Here is an 18,059-nt window from a genome sequence, read left to right as displayed (position 1 = left end):
CTTTTATCATATTTATTTGTTTTTTTAAATTGACATATTTAGCATTATTTTATTTATTTTCAGCTTTACAGATTTAATTACTTTTCATCCTAAATGTATATTTCATTTTATTTTGGCTGCATTTAAATTAACAAAAGCATGTTGTTTATAACTTTTTTCTTTTTCAGAATGTTTTCCAGTATATTCACCCTCATCTGCCAATAATTTGGGGAATTAGCACACTGAAATGCCAGTATGGTGAAATGGCTTAGACACCATGGAATGAAGTGACCTATGATGTCATCAGTTTATGGAACAATCCCCAGCAGGATCCAAAACCACTATCGGCTTCACCGCAGACACACAATTGGTCTGTAAAGTGACCACGCCTGTCCAGGACCCAACTGTCCCGAATGTGTCAGCAAAGCTACCATATGGGCCACAGTAGCCATCCTTCCTGCTCAATAGGCATCGTGTTTTGCAGCTCCGCTACATTCTGGCATTTCACCTATTACCATGGCAGACCACTGCTGGATTCGTATCAGAGGACGGCGGGAGGGGAAGAGGTGGGTGCGACGTGAGTACATATCATTGCCTATTTTTAAATAGGTAAAGAAAACATTTGTAACGATCAGCACCTGTAAGTCTCAAAGCCTTAAAATAGTCCCTTTCATGTTTCCAGAGCTGATCTGGATCGAAACCCAAGTAGTTAATTCTTGAAGGCATTTGAGAAAGTATGGCGCCTGGATGTTGAACAATGCAGATAGAATTCATCACTGAGGGAGGACAGATTACAGCTTTGCTACAGGTCAGAGCGGCAGTACCGTTCCTTTGAGTGATCATTGCCCTTAACTAGAATCATGTGCAGCCAGGGAATTACCTAACTTGCCTGACTGCAATGCTGAACACCCAAGAGAAAGATGTTGTTGCCTCATTGTGATTTATGGTGTAGACTAAAATAACTGGACTGATATTTTACATCACTATTATGTTATAATGGGTAGAGTAAGGTGTACATAATAATCTGTTTCTAATAAAGAATTATAAGAAACTGCAAATCTCTATAAATTAAAAAGGTACAAGTTACTCCCCTAGAGGACTTGTAAATGTTAAGCTCATTATAAGAAAGTAATAGTTTACCAGAGGGTCACTTGTAACATTTTAGAATAATATTTTGTGTTAACATTAATGTATTTAATTTATAAATATACTTTTGTGCATTGTAGATATGTTTTTTTTGTCCATACAATGTAAATAGGGCTCATTTTTGTGAGTAAATAATCATTTTCAGTTTAGATGGACCATTATCTAATATAATATCTATAACTGAGATAAACAACTTCTGTAAAATTACTGTTGATTCATGATAACCAACTAATGTTAATGAACTTATCCTGTAAAGGGTAAACAAGCCATTTCTACCAAAGGAATATTAAACTGAACTTGTATGTAGTACCTGTGAAGGGGGTCCAGCAGTCTCAGGTGAGGACAAAGTCACACTCTTCTCAAGCGTGTCCACCTTTTCATAAGTCCTCTTCTGTCGTCCCGGAATCTCCAGAGGTGTGAACACCATACTGGAATGGTTACTTGTCTTGCTAAGTGACCTGCTGCAAGATGCAATGTCCTCCCTGGAGGAGCACCGTCCCACACTGTGTGTGCGCTGGGAGCAAGAGTTCTCCGACATCTCAGAGTCCAGACTAGTTTTGGCCTCTCGCATTGTGTTCGAGCGACTAACCACCTCCCTCATCTCTTCCATCAGACGCTCGTTCAGGGCTGTGAGTTCCCCTGTGCTGCCCACAGACCCGGGTCGGCCCTGGACCCCGGCACCCATCCTCCTCCTGCTTTTCCTCCGCAGACTTGGAGATGGGCCGGTTGAGTAACCTGAGTCTTGATAGCTAACGGCGGGAGGTGGTGGTGTTGAATAGTCCTGAGATCCTTGGCTGCCCTGCCGGCTGTGGTGCACTTCCATGGCTCTGAGAACACTTGCTTCTAGGATCCTCCATGACTGCTTCTTCTCCAGGCTGGTGGGCTCCTTCTGAAGCCCCCTTGTCGGGAGAAGCAGCGATTCGGATGCTGAGGTTGGAGAGGGGCTGGGAGAGGGGACCGGTGAGGTGGAAAGAAGCCCTTGCTTGGGGTCTACATTTACCATGTGCTTGATACACTCTAAGCCTGCTGGACTATAGTCCGATGGGTTCCTCTTGTGTCTGGAACTGCTGTGAGATTGACCCGGGTGCTGAAGAAGCTTCATCTTCTGGAGACTGTGTCTAGATGGGCCGTTATGTAGGTGAGCACCTTCAACCTCCATATCTACTGGAGGCTCATCGTAAATGGGGCAATCATATGATGGATCATCGTAGAGGCGTGCGGTTGCTCCATACTGAGGAGAAACTGGCCTAGATGAGCTAGAATGTGGCCGTAGAGATGCTGTCGAGTCCTCAGGGGTCACCAGGCAGAAGCTGCCGTTGCTCCCCTTCCTCAAGTGGTGGGCCTGCCTGCAGTCTGCTGCTATTTTTCCTCCTGGTGTGGTTTTGTAAGCCTGTGGCGAAAGCATGTAGCCTGAAACAGATTTGACGCTGCCAGGATTGAGTGTGCAGGCACTATGGTCACTGGCCTTGCTCTGTGGGAGATGAAGGGAAGCAGCTCCACTAGTTACTCTTGTCTGGCTTCTGCCAATGCTGCTGACCTTTACCAACATGGCGGCTTTGGATCCAGGAGAGGGCTGCCACCTTTGAGATGTGTCTCTTTGCTCTTCCCTATTGTAAGAAGTAAGAGAAATGTGTTTTAGTTTGTCAATATACGGAAGGCCAAAGATACAGAAAGAAAATGAGGCACAGGCAACACAAATCTACAGAAGCAGTAGCAAAAAATCTGATCAATGAGGCCAAAACTAATCATCTTTATGACACCTTTAACAAGTCCAAAACTGCAATCTTCACCCTTGCCTTAATCATCGAGACAGGTCGAGCTAAATTCTCAGCAATTTTGGGAAACTAAGGGTCTGTTAAGAGTATAAAATCTCTATCTAAACACCCATACTGCCATTTTGTCAGGAAAACAAAACCATGATTGTTCAACTGAAATAGATTTTAAAGCACTACAACGTTTGAGTTTAAAACAGATTAGTGGTGAAAATTACTGCAGTCCCTTTAATTGTTCTTGTTCAAGAGTTTGCCTACAACTTGTTATTGTCACTAAGCCGATCTGCTGCTGTTTGTAAACCCAACAATGTCCAAAGCCTCAGCAGTCCTAAACAGTGGTTCAACTTAAGAAAAATACTAAAAGCACTATTCCCAGCCCAACATGACTTTCTAATTGCTCCAAATTGGTAATTTTTACTTATTAAACTTTCAAATAAAACCATATGGATTTTAACAGTCATTTTCTGCCAAATGTTGATCAAATACATAGTGAACCCTGAACAAAAGTTTAAAAATAAAACACACAGTCACTCACATATAATAATCCCTAATCATAATCATATCCCTAATAATAAAAATATAAAAGAAGTCAAGCTAAGAGATTATTAAATACTTTTACCATTATTGTGTAAGGAGATGCATTTCTGTCCTATATTGAAAGAAGTGGAGGAGGAACATGCTTTAACAGGGCTTTTATGTACACAACTGGTCACCACAATAAAAAAAAACAAGAAATCCTCTGATGAAAATACGCTTAAGGCCCCTCCTCTGGGGATTTCTGAAGAGTCACTTCTCAAATGAACACTTCCTCTTATACCTCTACATTCCATAAACACAAACAAAACATATTATCCCATCAAACTCAGAAAGACCAGATAAGTGGTAAGAGATAAGAGAGTTGTGTCAGACTTTAAATTAACACTTTTACAACCACTGAAGTGACTATGATAATCGGCTGTTGCATTTCAAAAAAATGAAGGTATATCACTGTGGTGCAAGCACTTCCCAGGCATTTTCTGCCATTAGAATTGTTCCCTTTTCTTCTCAAATCATTTCTCACACATTTGATGTTAAACACATCCATTTTGAGATGCCAGACAGGTACAGCACATATGAAAACTTGAAGCCAGCCATCTGGCAGAGCCCCAAGGCCACTGTAAAGACTGTCTGAGGTGACAACACGACAAACAACAATTCAAAGTCTGTCACACTGATAAAGAGACTTGACACTTGAATCACAGAGTGTGAGTGTTTAGGTGGTGTTGGTTTTCTCAAGGCGGTGACAGAGGGGCATTGCTGTAGAAGTGTTACCCACCAAAGAAAAGACAGTAAACATGTAGCTGCTCTTTCCTAAGAAATTCAGCCTTCTGCATCTAGCATGACACAATGACAAAATGTCCTCACAAGGTCACTTTAACAATGCAGCAGAGTAATTTTAGTTTGCTTGAATGTTGAATATGCAAAACCGAAAACACTCGGTGATGTAGATTTGGGTCTCCAGGATGTGACACTGAACATCTAGAAGAGATGTTTATGTAAGGCCCACAGATTCAATGTGTTGTTGTTTTATGAGTTCTGCCGATGTGAGCAAGCAGGCAGCTCAATTTCCTGCCATAGGGAATGCTGTTAAAGAGTTCAAAGGACAAACTTCACAGCACAAAGAGAAAATACCAATGCAGATATAAATTTAGCACCAATTTTACTGCTGCACTTGTGTAACGTTCCTCAGAAATGCAAACAATAATTTAATGTACACTACTGTTCAAAAGTTTGAGGTGGGAAAGATTTGGTCTCCTATGCTCACCAAAGCTGCATATTTGATAAAAAATAGAAAAATAGTAATATTGTGAGACGTTATCACTATTTAAAATGATACATGTTGTTTCAAAGCAGCTTTTCAAGTAGTAGAAACATTTATTTTTATCATGTGTTGTTTATCATTTTGTAGAATTTCTTAGTGAACGGAAATTAAAGGACAGCATTTATTTGTAATAGAAATCTGATTTTTCTCTTTAAAATCTTCATTTAATTAGTTATTAATAAATCATTTTAACATGAGAACATGGCCTGAATGAACAAAATAATTACAATAATTTGTCCACAATTATACAATATATCAATTAGCTTACAAAAGACATGGACTTAGCATTTTTTGCTTACTGAAAAATTACCATATTTTTTAAATATTTTTTTTTATTTTTCACACACACACACACACACACACACACACAAAAAATAATAATTAAATACTATAACCTCAGCAACCAAGACTTCTTGTCCCTGACGCTAAAGTATGGCACCAACACATTAGGTGTCAACTGTATTTAAACATACTCTATGTGAGAAAAAAAAAAAAAAAAAAAACAGTACTGTGACTATTAATGCGCCAGAGAACAAAAACAAGTAAAATGAGAGCGGAAGAGAGAAACTGAGAGAGTGGGAGATTAGTCATGGGAGCCTGCTTTGGTTGGTATTAGACACAACGTTGGCATTTCTTCCACTGATCACTCAAAGGCATCTGGATTGTTTAAATAGCGGTACAATGCATGGTTGTTAAGCGCCATGGCAATGGTTTTCTTACCATAACATTCCATAATAAGATCCTTGTGGGAAGGGAGTGTGGCTGCTACCAAAAAGACTGAACGAAAGACAACCTAAAATATCAATGCATTAAAAAAGAAATGTCTTTTAAAAAATTAAGATAATTCTACATTTTTCTTTGGTAAGATTATTTAGATCTTATTCATTAAACCTATGCACCTTTGACAATTTACAGATGACACAGTTTAAGCACACATTTTATTACAGTAATGAAAAAAGGGGCCAGCATAACTAAAAAAGCAAGTTAAAATCCTGTAGAGCCGCTTTGGATAATTTAATTTGGCAAGGAGGAAAATAAGGTTAACTAGTCAGGGAGGATCAATTCGTCCCAGGCCGTCTGGTGCCTAATAGTCCTAGCATAGGCAAGAGATTAGGAGTTTTGCAGTGTGAAATGTGTCTAAACTCATTATACTTGTGAATGCATTGGACTTTCCATCAGTATCGGAAAACATATCAAGACAACGTGTCCAAAAACTCTTCCCCAACTAAAGAGGAAGAAACTGACATAATGGGCTATTTTCATCGTATGGACAGGAAGAGGAGATGTGGCCTATAGCAAAAATCTGAAGCATGACTCAGAGTTGACAATCATCTTTTCAACAGATGTGAAAAGCTAAGCAACATAAATAAACATGCATATATGCCATTCAAAAGTCTGGTTTAAGTTTTTTTTTTGTAGTCATTAGTCAGAAATAGTCAAAACAGTACTATTCTAAAATATTAACATTTAAAATATATATTTTTTGATGAATAGAGAGTTCAATATATTTTTTTGTAACATTAGAAATGTCTTTACTGTCAATACTGATCAATTTAATGCATCCTTGATAATCCAAGATTTTGAACAGTACTGTATATGTATCAAATGTAATATGTATTATTTCATCAGAATGATTCATTTGACTCAAACTTTGCTCAATGAAGCAAAACTGATGTGTACTAAGATCTAGAGGACTCAGCTGTTTGTGGACAGCTGAACACCTCTCATTACTGAGCCAGTGAGTCTAGCTTCTTCACATACCGCACACGTGACCGGCCCATCCTCTCTGTCCACACCCTGCTCTCAAAGGACGTGAGAACAACTTAAGCAGATAATTCTAATTATTAAGTGCAATAAAGCCAGGCCACTAACAGGGTGGGAGTCACTAGGAGCCCTGGACATCAACACAATTTTGCAATAATCCCAATACTTCGATTTACTTGAAATATTATGGTTTATTACAACTTTCTGAAACATGTATATTGTATGTTTCACTTCGAGCTAATGCTGTACACTCTGCTCTCTGTGACCTCCGGAAAAGGCAGTCAGAAGTGGCTCGGCTCAGCATATGGACAATGAGATGGCTCTGGAATCTCAGCACTAATCTACATCTGTTGATATGAAAACAGATAGCGTGAGAATTCACAGCTCTGGTTACAGCTGTGAAAACTGCTTCTTCTCTCACGAACAGTGAACATACTGTACAGAGCATAAGGCACACAAAACCATGGCCAAAACATGTGAAAATTTGTTTAGAATATTTTAATATGTTTGATAAGTTTGGTAAGTTGAGAGTCACAGTTTTGGTCAACTAGATGAATACATAAAAAAATCATAAAGGTAAAAAAAACTCAGCAAATCAAAAGGGCCATACTGGTTTAGAGAAATCCCAGCCCTGCACTAGGCTTTCTGCGTCTCTCTGTGTTTAAAGTGAAGCCAGTGGATCAAGGCAGCAGTCTGTTCTCAATGTATTTTAAGCAACACCAAAGGCACGACTAAAATAAAACAAAAGACGGTTGAAATTGTTCCACTTTCATAGACGATCTGTGTTAGGCCACTAATCTAGTTTTCAGAGTAAAGGACTGAGGTAACACACAAAACATGTGTGGCATGGAGTGCAAAGCCTGACTGAGTTATTTTTTGTGTGTTTTTAAGGAATCTCAATGTTTATGACCATTTAAAGGTAGAAGCACGAGAAAGGCCAAATGATTTCTGAAATCCAAGATGCCCCTGGAGCGATACTCCCTTAGGATATTGATGGTGACCTTTCCACTCCAAACATGAGCGATAGCCTATAAACAGACTTCATAATTCATTTGAAATGTCTTTTGCAATATCGGGTATTTATGAACTCCCAGACATTCCCTTAATCAAATAAACCTCGTGAGCAAGACACAAGTGAAAATATGGTGCATATGACTGGCATGAAAAGTGTTGTTTCTCTTTTACAGCTTTCACTTTTGGTATCTAACCAAGCCGTTACACAGCGGTTTTCAGCCTCACCTAAGAAATCCCCATAAATACCATTATCATAATGACAGATGTTATCTATGTTATGGCAAGCAACATTGTCGCAGTTATCATCAACTCCGTCCCTGAATCATTTCAGTCTGAAAATCATGCAATAATACAAGGCCTCTGTCTTTAACTCTAAATATCAATACTATTCAGATCTGACTGAACTCCTACAAAGCAAAGTCTGTTAAATCATTTGTCCACAAAGAGAAGGTTGTATTAGGCTGGGTGTTAATTTAATGTCTTAGATCCCAATCCAATTCATGCTATGGGAAACCCTAACAGCTGGTCTTCAGGGATTTAAGTGGTTAACTAAAACCCTTGTCCTCCTATAGCAGCCATTCGGCCTGGGGTCCGCCTGCAGGACAAAAGAATTTCATGACCCCTTCACAACTTCCCCAGGTCATCCCTGGGTTACGTTACACCATTCCGTCACACAGCAAAGGAAGCACAGAAGTGTCCTCTAATCACCAATCTTCTCGCTATGGTAACCTACTAAACGGCTGAATGCTATAACACTGATACTGTTGAATAAACCCTTGTGATCTCTAGTGCAGATGTGGAAAACGTAAGCTTCCTGTTTCCCCACACTTAATAACTTTCAAACTGAAACACCCCCATCCCAGCCAGCCATCCATCATTTAAACACAATCATGTTGTATGTGTGTGTGCCAGTGTGTAAATGTTTGTTTACAGGGTTCTCTCTTACTAGAGTCAAGCTCTGCTTGTCCATACTATGACTTCGTCTTGGAGGGGCAGTGTGATGAATCCCAGATTTAGTACTTTGTTCACCAATCAAGGGAAGCTGTTTGTACCACACACACACACACACACACACCATATGATAACACAGATGGTGCTATTTGGATAATTGTCAGGCTGATATTTTATGACCACTCCCTGGCTTTTATTTTTAGATGGAAAAACAACAGAAATCGTTATTGGACACTTCTTCCCCTTGAGGCAAGAAACGGTAACAAAGAACGTGCCACAACAGATCAATAATAATTATACAGCAATTTAGCAAAATTACTTTGCTTTATTCTGGTGTAAGCAAACATGGATATCTTCTTTCCATGGGTGGAATATACCTAAATCATTTGTTTTTCATAGAATATAATTTGAAATCTTCACTAGCCATTAGTGTTGTCTAAAGACCCGGTACTTAGGTACCAAGTCGGTACTAAAAAAATTTAAATGTGACGGTACCAGGTTTCTTTAAGTACCGGTAGTACCGAGGTCCCGTTCAAACCCGGATCTTGACGCATACAGCGCTATGATTTCCGCGAAGCAGAAAACGAGGACGGAATCTCAAAATCCAGTCATGAAAATGAAACTTACAGTTTAATATGGACAGTCATGGAATTTGTCAAAGTTAGCATAAATTAATCAAATCAAATCTCCATATGGACCAGTATCTGTAAATGTTAAGCCGCAAAAGTTGTTTGCAATATGAATCCGTGTTCTGCGCGTCTCTGTGTGAATTAATGAATGGCAGAGACGTGCGGGTTTGTTTACTACATAGACTGAAGCCTATGACACTTGCATTAATTTCAGCATCTGAGCTTCAGAGTTCTCTCTCCATCAAGCGATCTGAACTTTTCAGTTCATCTTAATGGACGCACAGCGCACCTGTATTTGATGCTCTGTAAACTCTTTGTGAAGGCGCACAACTCACCGTCGCTTTACTGATAGCGCTGTTTCTCACACATGCAAAGAGAGAGAGAGCGAGAGTCTTACCACGCTGAATCGACACGCTATATGTAAACTATTCTTTGTTGTCTTCTCCAGTCAAAATAATGGAGTTCATATAGAATTATTCATATTCATTTTCGAACAAGCAGAAGACATACCGGTTTCTCTGGTAGTGGGCGGAGCTAATGCGCAAATGGCAATGTCATTGGCTGGCGCTGATCTCTTACCGTCCCTGTTTTGATTTCAGCAAATCATTTAGACCGAACGCAGATAACGTGATTAATATTCATGAACCCAGCAGCTCATCAATTCATAGTGCATTGTATATACATTAGTATGATAGTAGAATTAGTAGTAGTATTATCTTTTAATAATAATTAATATGATCTATTACTATTTTTTTACAGAAACCCTCAATGACCAAAAATATCTTAAGCATCACCACCAGTCTTAAGTTCAGTTAAAATGACAAATATGCATTCATTAGGCCTAAAAGTTAATTTTTACATAAAGGCATTGTGCTAGAAATATTACTATTATTTAGTAAAATGTATGTGATACTGCTACTACTGTTGAAAAAATTTATAAAACTTTATTTTTTAAAGAAATAAATCACAATATTTCTTCCATGTTTTCATTTTAATAGCAAATCCCCTTTATTTACCAAAAATAAAATGTGTTTAAATTTCATAAATTAAAAGACAAATTAAATTTGGGTGAAACTTGTTTACTGTTTTTCATAATTATATAACTTGTAGAAAAACTTTAAACACAATTGTAAATAAGTATAAAGAATGGCATTGGTTTTATTTTTAGTGCTAAAAGGTTATTTTTTTTAATTAGCATATTTGTGTGTTTTGCTTTGGTACCGAAATTGGTACAGAGAACCGTGGACTTTCACTGGTATCGGTACCGAATACTGAAATTTTGGTACCGTGACAACACTACTAGCCATAACTATATGCCTGTATTATGATTTCTGCAAGTCAGCTAGGGCTATGCAATATAGCTACAGTATATCTTAATATTTTTCAGCAGAGGAAACAATTTCAAACAAACTTCCAGGATAAACAAATATATTTAGCGGTGAAAAACAATGAAATGTTTAGGTATTAATGACCTAGGCATGAAATGCTTTTTACTAAATTACATCATTTATAGCTATACAACAATAAATAGCAGACTGATTTTATGTTGCCCACAAAATCAGAAAATTTTAGAGGTCAGTATGATTTTTTAAAATGTTTTCGAAATAAGCCTCATCAAGGCTTTATTAGTAAAAACAGTATTTCATTAAATATAGCTGCTTATTATTTTTGTGGAAACCTTGACATTTTCAGAATTATTTGATTATTGTTAAACAGCATTCATTTAAAATACTTTTTCTGTAACATTATAAATGTCACTTTTGATCAAAAATTAAGTGAAGGGTCACTTTTTATTGCATCCCTGCTCAATGAAAGTATGAATTTCTTTCAAAAGATTAAAAACCAAAACATTTGAACAGTGGCATATATTGTATCATGAATATTAAATGTATCTCCCAGCCCTACACACAACCCACAAAAGTTTTTTGAAAACAACTAAGATATTATCATACTGCTAAATTAGGTACAATACACTCATAAAGCTATAGTTATGGTCTCTGCTTCTTTCACACACAGCTGTCCATTGTTTTGAGCACATCGTATGACCTTTGAAAAATGTGAGTCATCCGTAAGGAGGCTTAGATGTGTGGGGTTCCCAAGAGAGCCATACAGTTGCTTGAGAGGTTTGAAACACTTCGAGGCCAGGAGGTGGGAGATGAGTGGTTTGTTGCCCTTCTAGTTTTACCTAAAGGTCAAAAATTTGTTGCCCTACTAGTTTTACAAAATGGTTAAAAATGTTGGGCCTCTCAGAGACAGCAGTCATGCGTGTCTAAAGCAAAGAAAGAGGACAGCTCTTCATAGCACTAACCACTCACAAAAGTAAGTCGTGCCACAAGCAGCCACAATATTTCAAAATCCTCCAAAGCTACAGTGGGATCCCACAGTTAAGATATTGGACTCCATTAACTCTTTTTCCATGGGTGGATTTGAAAGAACGAGTGCCCTGCAAAACATTTCCCTGAAATAGAAAGAGCCACTGTATATGCTGGATAATGTATACCATGGCCTCAAGAGCGCTTTTCTTTGCGGGAAAAGGGGAAAGTCCAGTCACGTTTGAACCACAATGGTTTGGCTCTCCCTGGGCCCCGACCCCAGCAGCTTTCATATGGTGGGGCTCACAGATTGTTTTAGGAAAGAATAAGTGGCCAAAGGATTGTAGTTGGGTAAAGCATAAGGCACTGAAATAGCAGAAACACAGCCCAGTTGCCAGGTGAAACAGAGCTGTCATGACTGGAATCTGGTTATGAAGGTGGTTTGATTGGTCTGGGAAGAAACAAACTAACTCTCACTAAGAACTCAATAATAAGGGTTATGAGGAAATATCAACTTTTCACATTTGGAAGCAATTTATCTAAATGACTGCCTTACGAGAACATGACAAACACATGGAGTGCAGCAACAAATGCTAAAGGAATACATGTGTTTAGTAAATAGTTTGCTCAATCAAAAGCATTTGTGGCATAATGTTGACTAATTCCCACAAATAAATTCCCACTTTTGCCTGTTTTACTTAAAAAATAAAAAAATAAAAATAAAAATAAAAACTTAGCTCAAGGTGAATTATCACCTAATCTGTAAAAGTTATAAATTCAGTGGTATAGCCACAAAACATTAACAACACGTTAACACGAATTTAATGTGAAATATGTGCTTAAACATTCCAATGTTACAACTTTGTTGGTATGATACCAGCACATAATCCCTACAACTGCAAAAAGGATTTAAACCAATTTACAGCTCAAATAATACACAAGTTTAAAGAAGAATTAACGCAAGTAATTTCTGCTCTAACTCCTCAAAAAATTGGCCCTATTTACTTCTATTCCTCAAAGTAACCTTTTTTTTTCCAAGTAAAATTTGAGTTTTCTTTTTTTTTGTAATCAACAGTATGCCACAAGTGTTGCCAGTTGAGCCCAGAGGGTTCTTTAGTTTCAAAGAAAATCAGAGTGATATTCCAACAGTTGAAGATAATCAGTCTCTGGTTAAGGCCAGTTATTTCTTAGGAACCATAACGGCTAGACTCAAGATAACATGTGGAGAAAGTCCAGAGGCCTACCTGAGTGAGTCTTTGCTGTTGTCTACGCTGTGGATGTCTGGTTTCTGTCTGTTGTCCATTTCTTGTTTTTTAGGCTCTTTGCTGGCACATTCTGGCTCTTTAGTGTAGGGCTCCATGGGTGGTAGAGGGGTGCGTCTATCTTGACTCCCTGTGGATTGAGTCCCATGTTGATTTTCCCTAGTACCCCCATCAGCCTTATGCTCAGACGCAGTGCTGCATTTCATGGCCTGGAGCTGAGACAGAGGGACAATATCTGCACCCTGAGGTCTGTGCCACACGGTCGTGCGGCCAGCCGAGTTGTAGTAGTAAAACCTGCCACTCTGGGGGTCAAAAAGCTCCCACCACTGGTTGCCATCAGCCTGGCGGACAGGGGCATCGGTGGGTGGGTCCCAACCACACTCTCCCGTGGCCAGATTCACGTACATACGCTCTTGCGAACGAGGCTCAAGGATTTCCACCCAATCAGCACTGAGGAGAAAGAGAGAGAGCATTATCACCATTTAAATCATATTTCATTTTAGTATACAAAAAAGCTAGCAAAACCCATTTGTTGTCATAATACTGACCCTGATTGTTTTCCAAACAAATTATGGTACATTGGAATCCTAGTAAATCAAATCAACAAAATGGCACAGCTGCACTGTTATAAATTACAGGCTGGGCTCTATGGTCAATCTCTTAAATGTAATCTGATGGATGTGTTATCAAGGGAATTAGGCCAAAGCCACAGAGAGATTCGCCATGTGTGAGAGTGCATGCTCAGAAATGCTGGCTCAGCACACCCTTAATCCTATCTGCAGATACAGCCGAGGAAACAAATTTGTGAGCTGGAAAGCATTCACATGTATTCCCACACACACACAGGGTATCAGGAGACAAATCATTTCTCCCATCTGGTAGCAGATGTGCTTGTCGTGGTCTGAACTCTTTAAGTCATCTTAGTGTGTCATGTGACTGCTAAAATATTTACAGATGACACAGGATTGAAAAAAAAAAAGCGGGACTAAAGACCCTTCAATTGTCTTAGAATCACACACAAGACACTAAGATGTAGAAAGTTTAAATACATGTTTGACCAGTCACTTGACATTACACAAAAACTGTAACCAAGCAGTGACTAATAACACAGAAAAATTCAATTTCATGCAGCCTTATTCCGTTTGTTTCCAAATATATGCTATTGATGTTATTGTGAAGGATTCATCTATTCATGTTTAATCTTTGTACCAAAAAATCTGACCATGCTAGACATCTCCAATTGTATTACACATGAGTCTTTGCCACTCCATGGAGAAAGTGACATCTGATGGAGACCTGAACAACAAAAAATAATCTAATGCAGCTAATTTGGGTCATGCTGCGTGTGCTAAATTAAGCAATGTGAGAACTCAGACTATCTGTCCCAGGCGGTGAAATTGCTTCTGCCACCTAAACCAGCGAATGGCTTGATATGACTCAATCTGAGGTAGTCAAAATACTGATATTTATCTTAAGTGGTTTTAGCCCGAGTAAACTAAACACTTACATACAAAAAAAAAAAAAAAAAAAAAAGAGACAATATGATGTCTCTGATCGATGTCTAGACGTGCAGACACAGCTACTGTAAATGATTCTTTCAATTCTTCAGCTGTTTAGCATGGTCTGATGATACTCCAGTGAGGCATGTCAACGTTTGCCCAGGTTTCACACCACAAAAAGTGTACTCTTTCTCTCCCGCCATGTGCCCTCTATACCACTGGTCAGAGAGTGAACAGGGTGCTTGTGCGTTGTCACAGCCATATGTCCTTTTGTTCCCTGGGCTTCAACCCAAGCTGTGGCTCAGGATCAGAAATAGTCAGCCCACCTGTTCAAAGGTGCTCGAAATGTAACACAATCCAACTCTCTTTATTACTCTGGTTTTTACATTTGAAAAAGCAACAAGTACCAAATATGTTAATATATCATTGCATCTTCATAAAAACAAATGTAGATATACAGTGGCCATGAGCGACTACGATACAGATGGTGCCAGGTAAGCTGGGAAATGCAATCCAAAGCAACAGACCTGACCGAGTCTAAGCAGAGACATGCTGGGACACCATCTGTCTCGAATATACCGATCATTTCATTTTACCTTCATTATCACCATTAAATATTTGAGCCTTGCCTTGAGGGAAACAGCATTTGACTTGAGGAAATGCAGTGGTTTTGTGTTGATGCATTAATCCTAAGGGTGTGTGCACATTTGACAATTTAAAAAAATTAATTATAAAAGCTGGCAATGCTACTGATCACAAAGAATTCTGTCCGGTAGTGTCTATTCTGCACAAACTAATTCTTGCTACCAGATCAAGAGCTTTATGGGTGGGAGCTGTGTAATTGAAGAGCGGTTAAACTGGAGCCTTTGTGTGCTGAACTCCACCCACCTTTTTCTCTCATTCGCACCGTCTCTAGAGAGGCATTCGGTTTCTGCAAAAGAATCCTCAAGACTAAAATCCTCCTCATCAAACTCAAATGTTTGCCATTATATAATCAAGAAAACAGATTTGTATACATGTGAAAAAATTAAATGGAAAGAATGCGAAAAGTTGTATAAGAAAGTATTAGGCTTGACTGCCAAGACCACTGTGAAAATCAAACAAACAACTGTGTGTTTAACATGCAGAGAGAAAAAAACTATCCTTAAAAATAAACTCACAGAATTAAATCAAAACTCTAAAATTAATAATAGAAATAATTAATGCAGTTTGATGTTTTTCTTTTCATTTTAGAAAATCTTTGTACAAAAATAAGTATCCTCATCCTGTTACCTTCTTGTCTGTAATAAACTTATCAAGTTAATTCTTAACTCTGGTTCTGCAAAAGCTATTCTCTACCAGCAGTTATTCCTGGGCATTAGAAATCTGTTTAATACCACCAAAAAAAGACAACATTCATGGGAGTCTGATGCTAAGGCTATTCACCCTCTTTTTAACCCTAGTTCTGTATGAAGAAATATTTTTAGAAAGTGTCTAATAATATGTCAAATATGTTCCTAATACATAAAACAATGAAATCATTTTTCAAATTCCTGAAGTCTAGAAATCTGCACCATCCGTTTAAAAATAACTGTAAGATGGCTGGTCTCCAAGCACTGAAAAACAACGACATAATGGACTAAATCCATTGTTCCAAAATGAGGCCAAATGCCGTTTTTATTCAGTGCTTTTTTAGGGCCTCAATTTTGAAATTCCACCTAAGGTGTTTCTGATTTAGACTACCCGACACCACTCTTAAAGTAAGGAAAAATGCAACAACTTTAACAACAATTCTCTTTGCCAAAGTCTTTTAGCTGCCAATTACTCCCCATAAAGTTGGACGCCAGGCCAAACAATAACATACTATTCTGAGTTTGACACTTGACAAGTATTGGCCATGCCGAGCCAGTGTTTAAAAAAAGAACCTGCCTTTGACTTAGACACCTTATTAGAACTCTAAATAGCATAAAAAGTGCAAAACAGCCAATTAATCTTCAAATAAACTGTTCTTGTGAAGGATTATTTAACAAAAAAAGAATATCCTTAGAATAACCGATGAAAGGGGGTTGTGGTGATGTAATGCCATTCAATATGGTGGTATGGCATGCAAATTGTGTGACAGGTGGGGTAATTTACCTACCTGAGTGAAACGTAGTTTCAATGAGGTGTGGCTAGAAAAAATATTTACTTCCTTTGATAAACAAAAACATATCAATTGGTTTAAACTGAAATCAGTGTTCACCTCAATCTATTTCAAACTTATTTTATTGGTGCATTTGATTACAGAAACCATGCTGTGTCACTCTCAAACACAAATGAATGAAGTGTCAGCTGAGTACACACATAAGCAAACAATAGGCGTAGCTCCACAAACAGAACACACATGGAAGGACACTGCCCTGCCTCTGAAATAGAGAAGAGCATGCAGTGCATGTTTATTCAACAAAAAACAATCTGCTGCACCCGTCAAAAGAATTCTGTGGCTCTGTTAAGTAAGGTAACTCATTCCGGTGATACTAGGAAAGGTTAGATGCACTTCTGTACTCACACATATTTGAATGACAATAGCTGAATGAAAATGGATGGATACTTTTCTTCTTTTCCCTCCGTGTTACATGCAAATGCTTCATTTATCCCATGCTACAAAGCACAAGGTTTTAGTTCCTAGAATATGTGGTTGATACACAGTAATGAATAAAGGTGCAGGCTGGCTCAACTTAAAGAGCAGACTAGGCCTTCGTCAGCACAGGTCATGATACAGATGCTTCCGTCTGTTTCACTTTTATTCTGCCTGGCTTTATTTATCTTTGGGGGTAACTCATGAGAACTGATATAGCTGGCCTTCTGTTAACAGACTAGTAACAGGAATGATTCTGATAAATGGCTGAAAGCCAGAAAAGAAGAGAATAATAATTGTTAAATTAAACATTTGGGTATGGTCAGCGTCTTCTACACTATAAAAAATGTGAGAGTAAAAAAAAAAACACAAATCACTTGTTTGTGTTTGTTTACATTAAAAGTAACATAAAACTACTGGCACTCAGCATTAAATAGAATAAGACATATGAAAATAAGCCTATCCTTATCAAAACCAGATCTTCCGAATTATTTTGTGGTGGTGCTCTTAAGTGTTTTTAATTTATACTAGAGCTTAAAATTATTACAAAAACAATCCTATGACAGCTGTATTTTTGAAAGCTGCTTACTGAGATTTTTAAATTATATATATATATATATATATATATATATATATATATATATATATATATATATATATAAATAACAATATTTTAAGTATGTATTTAAAGTATTTATATGACGTTTTTAAGGTTTTATTTAATTCCAAATTATAGGATATTGGATTTCTTAAAAAGATCTATTCATTGTTGGAGTACACACTGCAGCTAAACACAGATGTAATTCCAGCTGGTTATTTACAGAAGTGATAAGTGCATTACAAATTAATATAAAAAACAACATTTCAAACTTTAAAATACAGGTAGTGACAACTAAACTTTTAATACAGTGGCACAGATTCCAGTGTGTACAGATCTGAACCAAACAACTCGCAATGTAGTGACGAACAAGTTGTTGAACACTTTTGAACACTGACAGCTTGTTAAGAGGTGCGGTGTTAGAAAACCACAGATACAGGTATGAGTCACCTACAATTCTTGTTTATAATCATGAGATGCTGAAATATTCCTAAAGTTATACAAAAAAACATATTTGCCATAAATATCTAAACATGTTTTAAGGTTGCATCAAATTAAAATTCACCTAATTTCTAAGTTATTTATTTTTAAGCGAGTAATTTTCAAATAAATTAAGTACATTTATCTTGTTTTAGAATCTTCACATTTTTATGCAGTGTAATTTTGGAAATCATAT

The 18,059-nt window shown here is 37.7% G+C and overlaps 1 protein-coding gene across 1 annotated transcript in view; it reads right to left on the bottom strand.

The window, feature by feature from the left end:
- The window catches only part of LOC132126699 (rho GTPase-activating protein 39-like), a 28,659-nt gene that overhangs the window by 6,361 nt on the left and 4,239 nt on the right, over positions 1 to 18,059 (bottom strand). Inside the window, exons 2-3 of the mRNA XM_059538147.1 lie at positions 12,673 to 13,140; positions 1,436 to 2,732 (exon numbers count right to left, since the gene is read on the bottom strand). Coding sequence (XP_059394130.1) covers positions 1,436 to 2,732; positions 12,673 to 13,140 — 1,765 coding nt within the window. The remainder of the gene's footprint in view (positions 1 to 1,435; positions 2,733 to 12,672; positions 13,141 to 18,059) is intronic.

The sequence above is a fragment of the Carassius carassius genome, chromosome 44 (assembly GCF_963082965.1).
Source record: "Carassius carassius chromosome 44, fCarCar2.1, whole genome shotgun sequence".
NCBI lineage: Eukaryota > Metazoa > Chordata > Actinopteri > Cypriniformes > Cyprinidae > Carassius > Carassius carassius.
Note: the sequence above shows the minus strand (reverse complement) of the source record. Positions and strands in the feature narration are given on the sequence as shown.